Source organism: Pseudopodoces humilis, chromosome 7 (assembly GCF_049639895.1).
Source record: "Pseudopodoces humilis isolate 2021_Gansu_Grassland_sample_001 chromosome 7, ASM4963989v1, whole genome shotgun sequence".
NCBI classification, from domain to species: Eukaryota; Metazoa; Chordata; class Aves; order Passeriformes; family Paridae; genus Pseudopodoces; species Pseudopodoces humilis.
In genome coordinates, this window is record NC_142206.1 from 43,130,198 (window position 1) to 43,143,897 (window position 13,700).

General features: G+C 37.8%; 1 protein-coding gene across 1 annotated transcript in view; it reads right to left on the bottom strand.

Moving 5' to 3' along the window:
- The window catches only part of SEL1L (SEL1L adaptor subunit of SYVN1 ubiquitin ligase), a 34,364-nt gene that overhangs the window by 6,458 nt on the left and 14,206 nt on the right, over nt 1-13,700 (bottom strand). The window contains exons 7-19 of the mRNA XM_005520208.3: nt 12,332-12,385; nt 12,192-12,251; nt 11,512-11,593; nt 11,049-11,203; nt 10,248-10,304; nt 9,169-9,237; nt 6,627-6,704; nt 5,408-5,470; nt 4,547-4,634; nt 4,149-4,297; nt 3,417-3,582; nt 1,876-1,950; nt 200-372 (exon numbers count right to left, since the gene is read on the bottom strand). Of these exons, the coding sequence (XP_005520265.1) occupies nt 200-372; nt 1,876-1,950; nt 3,417-3,582; nt 4,149-4,297; nt 4,547-4,634; nt 5,408-5,470; nt 6,627-6,704; nt 9,169-9,237; nt 10,248-10,304; nt 11,049-11,203; nt 11,512-11,593; nt 12,192-12,251; nt 12,332-12,385 (1,269 nt within the window). The remainder of the gene's footprint in view (nt 1-199; nt 373-1,875; nt 1,951-3,416; nt 3,583-4,148; nt 4,298-4,546; nt 4,635-5,407; nt 5,471-6,626; nt 6,705-9,168; nt 9,238-10,247; nt 10,305-11,048; nt 11,204-11,511; nt 11,594-12,191; nt 12,252-12,331; nt 12,386-13,700) is intronic.

The window sequence follows — 13,700 nt, forward strand, 5'->3', positions numbered from 1 at the left end:
TTTTGGGCAAATGTTTCTTCCCCGTCTATGCATCGTTAGTTCACATAGTGAAGTGAGAATACAGTTATCCATTGCCTATTGGTGAAGGTATTGGGAAACATGCTAATTCCAATTAAGTGGTTATATAGTACCCAAAGCTTAATTGATTATTAGCAAATGTACCCTAACAAAGCAGACTCTCAGTCTACAGCTTACTCACCTGCTTGATGCCCAATCCCTTCTCATGCATGTAGCCCAGATTAAACATTGCTTGAGCACTATGCTGCTGCTCTGATGCCAGTCGATAATGAATAAATGCAGTTTCGTAATCAACATCAGTACCAAACCCATAAAAGTGGTAATCTCCAAGTTTAATTCTTGCAACAGTATATCCTAAAAATCAATAAACAAACAAACAAAAAAGGATAAAATAGCTAGGCAAAGAAACCCTTTTGGCTTCCTATGAAGAGGTACTAGGAGCGTTAGTATTACTTTTCACAGCTTGTACAAACTTTTAATCTTTCACCACCCCTTACATAAACAGCTTTTATTTTTTACATTTGGTTAAGCTAACCAAAACACAACCGATTTTTATTTGCAGTTAAGACCTTTTCCTAGTAATCCTACCAACATTTTTATTGCTATGAAGTGGTATCAGCTTAAAACCTGACATTATAGAAAAAAAATTCACTTGCTATAATGGCCTTTAAAGGATTCAACTTTTTTTTAAAAGCAGTGACACTGGAAGCTTGAAAAATAGTGTCTCATCATCCATGTTATCATCTCAATTTCTTAATTTTCAACTGAAAGCCTTGCAAGTCTGTATTTGCATAGAACTCTCACTCTAAAGTCAAAAAGTAGTAGATAGATATTAGTGTAGATACATCCATTTGGAAGTCAGATACCTCAAGATACTTCATCATTAAGTTCACTTTTTGCTTATGTTAGGGTAGGATTACAAGCACCAGAGCTTAAATTTGTGTTGTTTGGACATCAAGGCTGCATTCTTGATCACTGGACTCTACCTACTTTGAATAGGAAATTGCATTTCTTATAAATGATGAAAAGTAACAAATTACTCTTAAGGATTTTGGATCAATTTTTTCAAGCAGATGTATTTTTAGAAAAGTCAGTGCACACATTGCTAATGTGGTTTAACACTGCTCTACAATTCCATATGAACTGTAAAAAGAAAGAAACAAAAAGAAACACACAATACATTTGTATTTTAGTCTTTTTAGTCTTCAGAATCACAGAAAGGCTCAGACCTGCAAGGATATTGCAATGACACTACAATAGATAACAGAACAAAAAATGGCAACTACCCTACCTGGGATACAACTTCCATTGAACAGTAGGAGGTAAACTTTTCCTCTTTACATGTTTCATAGCAAAACATATGAAATCAAAAGATTAATGGCTCTACTAAATGTTAAGGAAACCTTCCTGTCTGACCATTTTGGAGGCACTCTGGCCATCAAACTCCCACCACTACAGACTGTTATGCAGGGACTGAAGCACCTTCCCCCTTCACAGTGGGTGGCTGCAAGGGCTGATGGGCACTTGACTCCCGACTTGTGTCACTCTCACACAGTCAGACAAGCTTTCTTTACTGGTTTGACCCTCCAAGATAGAGTCTCAGATGCCTGAATCTTTTAAACAATTTAATAATGGCACAGTAACACAAAAAATAGCCTGAGCTTGTATTTCCGAGGAGGAATCCCAAACAAAGGAATCCCCGGGCTTTTATACCCTCACAGTCTGTCCATACTTAAGTGTGGGGTCTAACTCCTGCTGTGTCTCCTAACCTGGCTGGGCCACAGGTCCCCATGCCCTTTGTTATGCAAAGGATCAACATAAAAATAAATTTATTGGAATTGTGAGGTACAGACATACCTTGAGAAGCTGCTCTATTCCAGTGAAGCAAAGCTCGAGGATAGGTTTCATTTTCTCCTACTATGCTAGCTTCTTCTAAAGAAGAAAATAATCCAGTTAAGTAGAACCATGGTATATGCAGACGACCACAAAAACCCCTCTGCTTATCTTCAGTCTGCTGAAGTAAGTTAAAAACTTGAAGCAATCTGCTATAGAACAAACAAGATTCAACCCATCTGAAACTTATAAAAAACCCTTTCATTTATATGGCCTTTCCATTTATCTGCCCACACAACAGAGCTAGGAACAAACTATGTAATTTCACCCTGAACTATGGCTTACCAAGCATCTCTCCCATTCCAGCTGTAGGAGATTCTGATGCATACTTGAGGAATGACAGAAAATGCAACTCTTTAAGAGCACATAATTTGGACTTTGACAAACACAAGGTTGAAGTATAACCAGTTACAGTTTGACCATCTGAAACCCAGGTCTAGTCAGGTAAAACAAAGACTTAAACTCCTTAACCAGCCAGAGACTACAGTCTCTTACACAGCAGTGCTTCAGCTACTTCAGAAGTTGTTCATGTCACAATTTGAAGGTTCATGAACTATCAGAGTTTGGACAATTCAAAGGATTTGTAACTTGAACTTCTAGTGTAATTCTGGTTTCAGCTGTACTATCCCACAGCTGACACAAAGATTTTCTGTATAAAACATACAAAGTAATTTTAAATCAATCTCCAGCTGAGATGCAGATATATCTGAGTAAAGACAATCAGAGCTTTAACTCAGGGAAAAAGGCTGTTTCTTTGCAACCACACAGTTCCAGCCAAGGCTGTCATTACTGTACCTTATCTAAAGATGATTCACTCAGACACCTTTGAAAAACATTAACTGGAAATGAAGATGTTAGATTAGCCCATCAGCCATAAATAGGTGCTTTCAATGCTAAGATATAAAGCTGGAAATGAGACCTAGATTTGGTATAGAGAAAGTTTAAAATACTGGGTTTTGCAGTTTCTAGAAAGCTTTGCCATTGTACTTCCATTGTCTCCCAATGACTTCCAATAAATCCAAGTTCTAGCCAGCTCGTTGTAGTAAGACACATGGGACAAGTTTTTTTTTCAAATCTAAGAGAACCAGCTTCCCAGCTCCTGACCCCTGCTTCAAGAGTAGCATCAGTAAAGTCACACAAAGAAGAAGGTGCTGAGAAAATGCATCACAAGAAAAAGAACAAAGGACACAGACTTCTATGCATAGTACAGGTCAAAGGTAAACTTAATGCACTTCCTACTTTTACAATTGTGCTTAGGAAATCCAGGGAAGAGAATTTTTAGCACTGTGCAAGTTTCTAAAGGCTCTCTGCCTATGTAATTTTAAAATCCCTAAGTCAAAAACTAAATGTATTTTAACTTTCAGTGTATGAAGTGATCCTTGGAAGTGAAAATGAAAACTGATTACTTTCCAGTGTGAAGAGCAGGAAAGAGGACAAGGGCTTCATTAAAGTTCTAACATGCCACCTCCAGAAAAAACCTTTTCAGTACATATTTGGATTCTTACTCTGATCAAGTATGAAAGCAGCATTGCTTTGTGCAACTTCATAGCCTTGTTCTGCCAGGAGAAGATACTGAACCACAGCAGAATTTGAATCACCATCTTTATAGCTGTTGTAGGCAGTCATCAGTCTTTCAGACCAACGCCCCCGTTCACATACATTCTTAAACAACTGCAAAGAAAAAAGGAAGGGGGAGGTGTACTGATTGTCAGGAACTTCAAAATTTAGTTTTTGCAAAAAGCAACACTTGAACATTCTGATGCCTGTTCAAAATATTTATATCTCACATGAAAAACATGACAAGCAAACTCCACTGCTTAAGACAGGCTTACTTTTAGATACAAGTTGCTAAGCAGATAGATGCTCAGTAACCTGTAAAATTCTTAGGAAGTAAAAATAGTAACTTTTAAGATTCAGATGCTTAGTCAGAATTATTTAGTATCTTAGATTTGTTAGCCTTAAATAGAGGTATAAAAGAAGAATTTGGTACTCTTAAGTTACTGTTGCCTGCTTTGTATTGCATTCTTCGAAGTTAATAAAGGAAATACAAACCTGACATGACATAAAAGCAAAAGCTTTTTCTCATAAAATACAAACAAGTTTGTTAATATACCACTTTCCCTTTTAATAGCATTGACTCTGCAGTCACTGCTGGAAATGTCCTATACAGACTGATGTGATTATAGCCCATCTCTTGCAAATCAGTATTATTGATCTTTATAAATGGGTGACCTTACCTCAACAGCAGTATGACAGGACCGCATCACTCCAGTGCCAGTAGCATGCATCTGAGCCAGATTATAAAAAGCGAGAATGTGGCCACCCTGGGAGGCCAAATTAAAATATTTCAAAGCTTGTTTATAGTCTTTCTTGACTCCAATGCCATCTAAAAGAAAGATTAAATCATTGCTATTCATTCCTCTTGAAAAGCAGTGTTGTATGAAATACACTACTTACTCTTTAAAATAACTCTAGAAAAGCATTGTGAAAATGTTAGGAAAAAACAGAATGAAATATGAGTTAAATGTAGTAAACCCATCCTACATGCAGTGTAGGCACACTTCTAATGCCACCTAGTGAACAATGACTGAAAGGGCAAGTGCTTAGACCTTCAAATGGTTTTGATGTCACTTACTGTAATACATGGAACCTAGTTGAAGCTGTCCATCAACCCATCCCTGTTCTGCAGCTTTCTGGAAATACTTCAGTGCTAGCTCATAGTTCTGCAGAAAGATTTGGTCCAGTCATTAGAGCCTTGCAACACACCAAAGTTTAAGAGAGAAAATGTGCATATGTGAAAGGATAGATCTGTTTTACAGAAAAATTATAGCAAGATTTTCCAGTGAAAGTATTCCTCTGTTCAAAAACTGGAAGCAAAAAAAGGAAATAGACTACAATGATATTTAGCCTGTTATAACTCAGCAGCTATCTCAAAGCTGGCATCCACAAAGAGCATTGCTATGGACAGCTATGCTTAATAGAATGGAAGCTCTGTTCTGTTTCTAGAACACTTACTTATTTCCTCAACTTTGGTCTAATTCAACTTTTGAGTATCTGCATAGCTAAATATAAAAGATTTGACAAGAAACCTTCCTGTGGGAAAAGCAAATGAACTAATTTAAAGTTTCAAAGTGTTCCTCCACTCCCACAAGAGACACAAAATGGGGACAATTAGGATTTGTTTTATTTCACAAGAAAATTATAGACAAGCTCAAATCTCCTGCTAAAATGCACACTTCTATGCATTTCTAATAGCTTAAGTAACATTCTAAAACTTTTGAGAGGAAAATCAGGATGTTTCTTTCATAGCTGCCACCTATGCACTAATTCCATAGTGCATTTTTTTACATTACAGATTTCCTCAAGGAATTTTCAGTGTAACAGAAATCTTCACAATTAAGCCTTCTACAGCCCTCCAGAGGAAAAAAAAAAATCTGTTGACAACAAAAAGTCACACAATCACCTATGATTAGAAAGACGACTGTCAAAAGCTTACCACTGGAACACCTCTTCCGTAGAGGTAAGCCATTCCTAATCCACTCTGTCCAACTGGATTACCCTGAAAACACAGAAAAACACTTCTGTAAAGAACGGCAAAACCTACACCTACATCTTTCTGGTACGTCTTTAACATCATTAAAACATATAGAGTACTCAAGAGAGATAAATTTTTTGCTCCTAGTAGTAGTTATTTAGGGAGGAAACAGCATTTACACTAACTTTTATTCAGTAACTACACAGCTGATGAACAGGGAAAAAACTTTCAGTATTAGTTATAAAAGTCTCCTGTGCACTTTTACAAGTATGTAGGATATTACAAGATGTAGAACCCATAACCCTACAAAGATGGGGCATTAATAGCTTACTTATCTTTAGTTTTTCCAACTTCAAAATGTTTTGGGCGCTACAGAAGCTCCCAAAAGAATTCCAGGAATTTTAAGAACCTGTGTTAAGTGTAGAATAGTGGCTGTCCTGTGGGCTACATTACTAACCACTGCCCCTGCAAAAGCAGGCACGACAGCACTCCTTTCAGTGCCAGGACAGGCAATAGGACACATTAGGAAGTTTCAGTGAATGCAGGGAATGAGCACACTGAGAAATCCTCACTTCAGCACTGATGTAGAACAGCATTCTGATTGTGGAATATAAGAACCATGGAGGCAGTTATCTTACAACAGTCCCTTCAGAACTTAATCTACTGTGTTTCACACGCTAAACACCTGGAGGACTACAAATGCTTTAACCGTACAAACGCTATCTTAAGGGATAGGTCAAAGACATAAACAAGGGGTTAACATAATCAAAAAACATCATCCCAAAAAGCAAACAGTCCAAGGAGATGAGAACTATAAAACTGTTACATATTCACAAAACCAAAGCACTGTAAATTCCTGTGACAAGACAACTTCAAATTAACAAACACTAGCACTTCATAGAATTGCAGACTATTTAGGTGGACAGTATTTCATATTGCTGAAATAGAGTTAGACTATTTGTGAGAGTTAGATTCCTTATGCTGAACAGAGCTTCATGAAGCACATGGCCAGAGCAGTTTTTGACATATTAGGTAAGAAAGATTACGGGCTAATTAATCTGGGACAGAAACTGGGAGTAGGTGTGTGCAAATGGAAGAGCACATGAAGCATTTGCAGCATTTCAGAGCTAATCAACTTCTTAGTGCATATGCTGCAGTTCCACCTTATGGATAATCATACCATATCAGCAGCTTTCTTGAAATACTGAAGGGCTGTTTCATTGCTCTGAGGCACAACATCACTTCCTTCTGAGTACATCTGAAAGAGAAAGCCATTACTGAAGAACAGCTAAAGCAGTTTATCATGAAGACCATGAAGCATCTTCACACACTGAGAAGAAGTCTATTGTACTTAGATTATTCTGACTATTGCATTATTGAATAATCATTAACGCTTGTCCGGAAGCAGAAAATACATCTCTCTGCTGTAAAATTCAGAGCCTTTAACTTTCTAATGGAAAATGAACTGCCCATAAAATTAAACATTTTTCATGACAATACCCTTCATTTTTAACTTCTACCAATGTGCAGTGAAAAACACTCAATCATGCAAAAATCTTGAGACCAGAGGAAATCAAACTGTATTGGCAGTCAAAATACTTTGCAAAAACAAAGCAAAAATTGGTTACTAAAGACAGTTCACTTCAACAATAATTAGCGACAGAACACTCAACCAATAGAGAACGTAGGAACTGCAATTTCTTCTGTCAGGAGCCTTGAACAGCACATTATGCTATTTTTTAATGCTTTAAGGACATGAATTTCATGTCCTCTACTACAATGACAGCCTGAAAAAGAAGAGTTAGAGCTGATGCTTATTGTAGCCTAACACTAGAAGGTACTCAAATGGAGTAATAAGGATTTCACTCCTCACAGGCTGAAGGTAATCTGCAACCCAGATCTCAGACAAGTGACCTAAATATCTTTCTAAGCAGTAATATATTATCATCACTGCCAGCAGCCCACCAATCATGCTTTAAATTAAATATCATACAACAGATTGGGTTAAAGATCACCTAGATCCAGCTACCATACCACAGGCAGGGATACTAGCCACTAGACCAGGTTGCTCAGGGCCCAAACAACTGGCCTGGAACTGCCCATGGATAGGATACCCACAACTTCTCTGGGCAACCATTTCCACTGCCTCACCATCCTCTGAATAAAGAGCTTGGTTTAACATTTAACCTCTCCTTGTTTAGTTTAAAACCATTTCTCCTTGTCCTATCACTATGTGCTGTGCAAAACACTGCCCTCCCTCTTTTTTGTAAGACCCCTTTAGGTATTGGAAGGTTGCAATGAGGTCTCCCTGGAGCCTTTTCTTCTCCAAGCTGAAGAACCCCAGCTGTCTCAGCCTGTCTGCATTGGAAAGGTGCTCCATCCCTCTGATCATCTTGATGGCCCCTCCTTTGTATTCACTCCAACAGGTCTGTGTCTTGTCCAGCTGAGGACTACACACCTGGACACAGTACTCCAGGTGGGGTCTCGTGAGGGCAGAGTAGAGGAGGAGAATTGCCTCCTTCAACCTGTTGGCCACTCCTCTTTTGATGGAGGCTAGGATGCTGTTTGCCTTTTGGGCTGCAAGTGCACACTGCTGGGTCACGTCCAGCTTTTCATCCGTGAGATCCCCCAAGTCCTTCTTCGCAAGGCTGCTCTCAAGGAGTTCATCTCCCAGTCTGAACTCACATTTGTACAGGTGCAGCCCTCCCACTTGCACCTGTTGAACTTCATGAGGTTCTTATGGGCCCACATCTCAGGTTTGCCCAGGTCCCTTTGGATGGCATCCCATCCCTCTTGTGTCACTGCAGTGCTCAGCTTGGTGTCATCTGCAAACTTGCTGAGGCTGTGCTCAATCTCACTGTCTGTGCCACTGGTAAAGATATTAGAGAGCACCAGTCCCAAGACAGAGCCCTGAGGGACCCCACTTGTTACCAGCCTCCCCCTGGACATAAGGCCATTAATCACAACTCGAGGGCTATATCCATTCATCCAATTCCTTATCTTCTGGATATTCCACCCCTCAATCCACATCTCTCCAATCTGAAGACAAGGATGTTGTTTGAGACCATGCTGAAGGCCTTACAGAAGTCTAGATAGCTCATATCAGACTTGCTTCCCTTGCTGATCATTGTTTCTGCTCCATAGAAAGGCAACCAGATTGGTCAGGTAAGATATGCCCCTAGACAAAAAGACCTTAAATCTGAGGTGACTGAAACAATGGCCCACCCTGCAGATAGATTCAGGCTATAGTGCAAAGTAAGTTCAGGCCTATTGACAATTCTGACTCAGATGCCTCAATTCTCTACACAGAATGAAACTGGAAGAATTTCCTTCCCATTTTCTTTCCCAGCTTAGTATTTCCTGCTGGGTAAAGTTTTGAGAAGCCTAGCTTTTCCCCATACATTGTGCGGAAAAGCATAGTTGCCTGTTTAGAGTTTAGAATTCCACCACAAAAAAGGACACTAAAAAATTATTTGATTTTAAAAAAACCCTCTAGTTCAAGCACTGTTTAAAAAATCCCAAAAATTCCTAAAGAAAAACTCAGACAAGACATAACAGACTACAACACTCAAGTCTTGCAGAAAAATTCAAAACAGGAGTTAAATGACAATACATAGACTCCAGAATTCAAGTTTTAAATTGCCTGATATCAGAAAGCAGGGAACATTGCTATTTTTCATTGCAAGGAAGATTTCTTGCTTTTGAGTGTGCTTATACCTTACCTTTCCTAGAAAAGCCATAGCATGGGAATTGCCAGCATTAGCTGCTTGATTGAAGTATTCAAATGCTCTCTGTAGAGAAGAAAACAAGTGTTTTAACCATCATCATTATTATTTGAGTAGCTTTCTTGCAAATGGAGTAGAGGCAGGTAGATTTGTTACTAGGTTCTTCTGGGAATAAAGTTATCAATCCCACCTAATTTAATATATGTGACAGGGTTCTTCACTTACATAATTGCAATAATAAGCAGCAATCCTTCTAACCAGTGTATTCCAAAAACCAGAAGGGGAAAAACCAACAAACTACAAAACTGTTACTATGCACTAGTTACACAGTTAAGTCTTACTTTCTTATTGTATCATCAAACCCTGTTCAGAATTAGCAAGATTTGCCAATTCTATTCTACTTTTACACAGAATTTGGTTATACTCCCTCTGACCACTCATTATCATCCCTGAACCCTCCTGAAATGGTCATTTTGAGGTATTCTAAATATGATGACCAGTAAATAATTTCTGTTAAATAATTACTGTATTGGATGAAATAATCCTCAGGACTACACATCCTTAGCTCTCCATTTTTTCAATATATACTTCAAGAGGAGGTTAGCTATTTCAACTTCCATAAGCAAGGTAGTTATCTTGGTTTATATCAGCAGGAATTCTATTTTCTATGCACACTTAATACCTTTAGTATTTAAAGTTAAAGTGTTTTGTCTGCAGAAGCAAAATATTTTTGTAAGCCACAAACTACACTACACCACTAATGCATGTCCACTGCATCATGAAGATTGTACCACATTTACAAAAGCTCAGTCAGCTCCAGTACTACCTGATAAAACCAGTTTTTATTTTTGACATTCTCATTTCTAAGACAGTTAGTCTTAAACTAATTATGTAAAAAAAATAATCAGTTCCATCTTCTAGTCACATAAAGACTAAGTTTCATTGAACAACGCTATTGAAATTGTAACATACCATACAGTAGCACTTACACACTTGTGCATCACTGTTTTCTCAGTAATATGTTTTCTCACCCTCTGCCTAGTGTAATATTATTCAGGGACAGAGAGAAACGGTACCTGGTGATTTTGCTCTACTCCTCTTCCCCCATGCAAGTGCAACTGTCCAAGGCCAACCTAAAAATAAATTTTACATTGCAACTAAGTCATTTTTCCCTTGGGACTTCCTTTTTCAAGCAATACAGATACAGGTGAACTAATTACATACACAAAGATAAACAATATCAGACTTAAAGATGCCACAAAATTTAAAGGCACAGATTTGCTTCAATAACTACAGTATAGTCCTACTTTTTCACACTAGCCTAAATGGAAATTTATCCCAGATAGAAGCAACATACTGTCCTATATGTAAAGTAACAACTGTTCACATGAATCCCATCTACCTAAGTCTTAAGTCACACATGACCAACTTGGCTTGGGACAATTTGCCTCTATTAGCATCCTCCCCTCCTGCACTGCATGTAGAAGAGGTCCAGCCTGCAGAAGTCACGCAAAAGCAGGAACAGTGAGAAAGTGAAATCCCTTGTCAAGGCCAGTTTATTTATTTAGCCTTCCTCCACAACATCTGAAGCTATCCTTGAAATAGTCTGGCTGGTTTCTAGTGATAGCCAAGATCTCATTCCTTAGATGCTGAAGTTGTAATGTTTTGGACTTATTTTCAAAAAAAAAATCTGCATTTTCTGTCCAAGTTCTACCTTAAACACACTTCAATTTAAGTCTCGTCGCATAAAAACTAATGGGGAAATAACAAACAGGTTGATTCTGGATGAAGAGAATGCTAAAGCTTCCACATTTCATAAAGCTGTTCCTGTAATTCTTGAAAAATGTCTGAATGCCATCAGGTGAACTAAATCTTACCTGTGCTTGTACATCTCCCTTCTCTGCTAAAAACTGGTAATATTGGATCAAGTCTTCTTCTAGCATCCCACTTGCCATTCCCGGGTTTTCTACTTCATCTGCTAAGCGAATTCGCTGAACTACTGTGCCACCAGTCAAGGAAATGTCACTAGCAACTGGAAAAGAGATGAGATAAATTTTCAGACAGGTTTCTTCAATACAGAAGTTACACCATAACTTAGTAAAACCAGATGCCTACAGAGCTTCAAGCCGTTACTCAAGAGAGAATTAATTACTTTGATACCCTCTAAGACATTTCAATAGAGATAAAAATAGCATATCATAATGAAGAGCCAAATGGATAACTTGTTTAACAGCAGGAATTCTCTATACTATTAGTTTTGGGAGTACTTTAGTATCCTGTAGTTGAATGATACAGAAGTACACAGAAAGTAATAATGTTACCCTAGTAAAAAGTTTTTACCGTGATTAGCTACAAGTCGGTAGTGAGTGAGAGCAGATTCACAACTCTGAAGGACTCCTATCCCAGCCCAGTACCGGTAACCCTAGAAAGGAAATTATATAAATATGGGATTATCAGTTACTTGAGAACATACTGCTTGCCAGGTTACAACATTTTTTCACATTACTTGATCAAGATTTGATGAGACAACAGGCTGGACAAAGGCCACAAGTCCATTGTAGCTACATAAAGAACGAACAACTGACACTATTAATGGTTAAACATGGCCAGTATAGTTTGGATATTACTCAAGAAAAAGCAATTAAGCAGAATGATGCTTAAGAGTGAACATGTAAAATATTTTATTTACATATTGCACTTGGTCTTAAATCTCACAATACTGATTAAAACAGCATTTTCTGTAAAGATCTCTCTCACAGTTCTCATTTGATTACAAAAATTTTAAGTCTGACAATTCTAAGTCAAGAAATGTAAACATGGTCCATCTAAATTCATAGCAGCACACAGCTTAAAATGAGCAGACACGTCCTTGAATTAAAAATGAATAATGGGGAAGATACTACTGCCCACCCAATGCATGCAAAATGATCTAGTATTTGGACAGGGTATTTACAGGAAAAGAAATCTTAACACTGAAAATGTAGTCTTGCATGTTTAAAGTTATTAACCATCTTACTTACCAAGATCATATGAGCGATCAGATTTCCTCCTAAGGCTCCAAAAGTGTAATACACCAGGGCCTTAAAACAAAATCATTGGTTATTTAACATCGGCCCCTGTGAGAAAATACAAGATCACACACTGAAAATTGCAAAATTACCTTAGCTTGACTAGAATTGACTCCTAGGCCAGATGCATATAGAAATCCAAGAGCCTAGAAATAAAATAAAGTTTGTCAGCGCACCTTTTAAAAAAGCAAAGATCAGTTTTCCTGGAATACATAGGCATAAAGATTCAAAGCTGCGAAGACTACTCCAAGTTCCACCTTCAGTTTGGTGCTGCCTCTATCTGTACTCTTCCCTGCCCCTTCCAAAGTATCAAGTTTCTAAATTATTCAGTTGCTTAGGATGCTAACACAAATTATTGTTTCACCGGAATTCAGATGACTGAATCAAATTAAAGGAACAAACTACTATTTCGCTGTATATCAAGTGTAGATCCAAAGGTCCTAAACAGTGAAATTATCACAGTTTAAAGACCCTCAAATGAAGCTACGCAGCATCTGTCAGGTTATTCATGTACTCAGTTTGCCTCTGACACCAGTGTATAAATATCTGTGCATCACAGCCTTGCATAGAAAGCTCGTACTGTCTGATTCACAGTTCCTATGAATTTACAGTTTTGCATCTGTTCTGCCACTGGTTACTTGCAACTGTGACTATAAATATAAATAATCAGAATGCGCTAAGCTATTTGGCTGAGGTTCTTTCAGAAGTTATTTTTGTTCTTAATATTTACATAGTTATTGCTCTACCTATCACACCTGTTACAGCTGGTAGCTCAAAATAGAAACTAGTAGCACATAAGACAGTGTACATGTAAAGATGTCTTTACTTCACAGTGTTCTAAGACTATTCTAGGCAATCTGAAAGTATACGCAAGAACTATCTCATGCAGACAGTACTGAATTCCAGATCAATAAAAGTCAAGGTCGTCATTGAGAGATAAAGTCTCTAGAGAAAACATGCTTTCTATGGTAAATCAGTACTCCACCATTAAACAGGACACAGCTGGAGATTTGGTAGCCAAAGAGAAGAGAAAGTTATTAGCTCCTTAAGAAGTTGACACTTCCAAAACAAGTTAGAACTAAACAATAAGTATATGCAGATACTGAGACATTAAAATCAGTAACACCCATATTTTATGACATTTTGTAATAGTGAGTATGAATAATTCTGTGTTCAAAGGCACAGAGACTAAGCAAGTCTCAATCCACTAGATACATGTCAAGTTTCCTAGGAGGTTTTGTTTCCTAGATTATAAATAGGTGTCATCTCAGATAAAAGTGCAAATGAAAAGCCAATACATTGCGCAATAAAAACAGAAAGTACACAGTTTCAGATTTGTTGACTGAAGTCACCTATTTTTTGACTTATACATCCAGTGTTGTCAGTCATATAAGGAAAAAAATTAAATTAAAAGCCCATCACCATCCCATATTACTGGTAGTTAAACATTTTTTTACAACT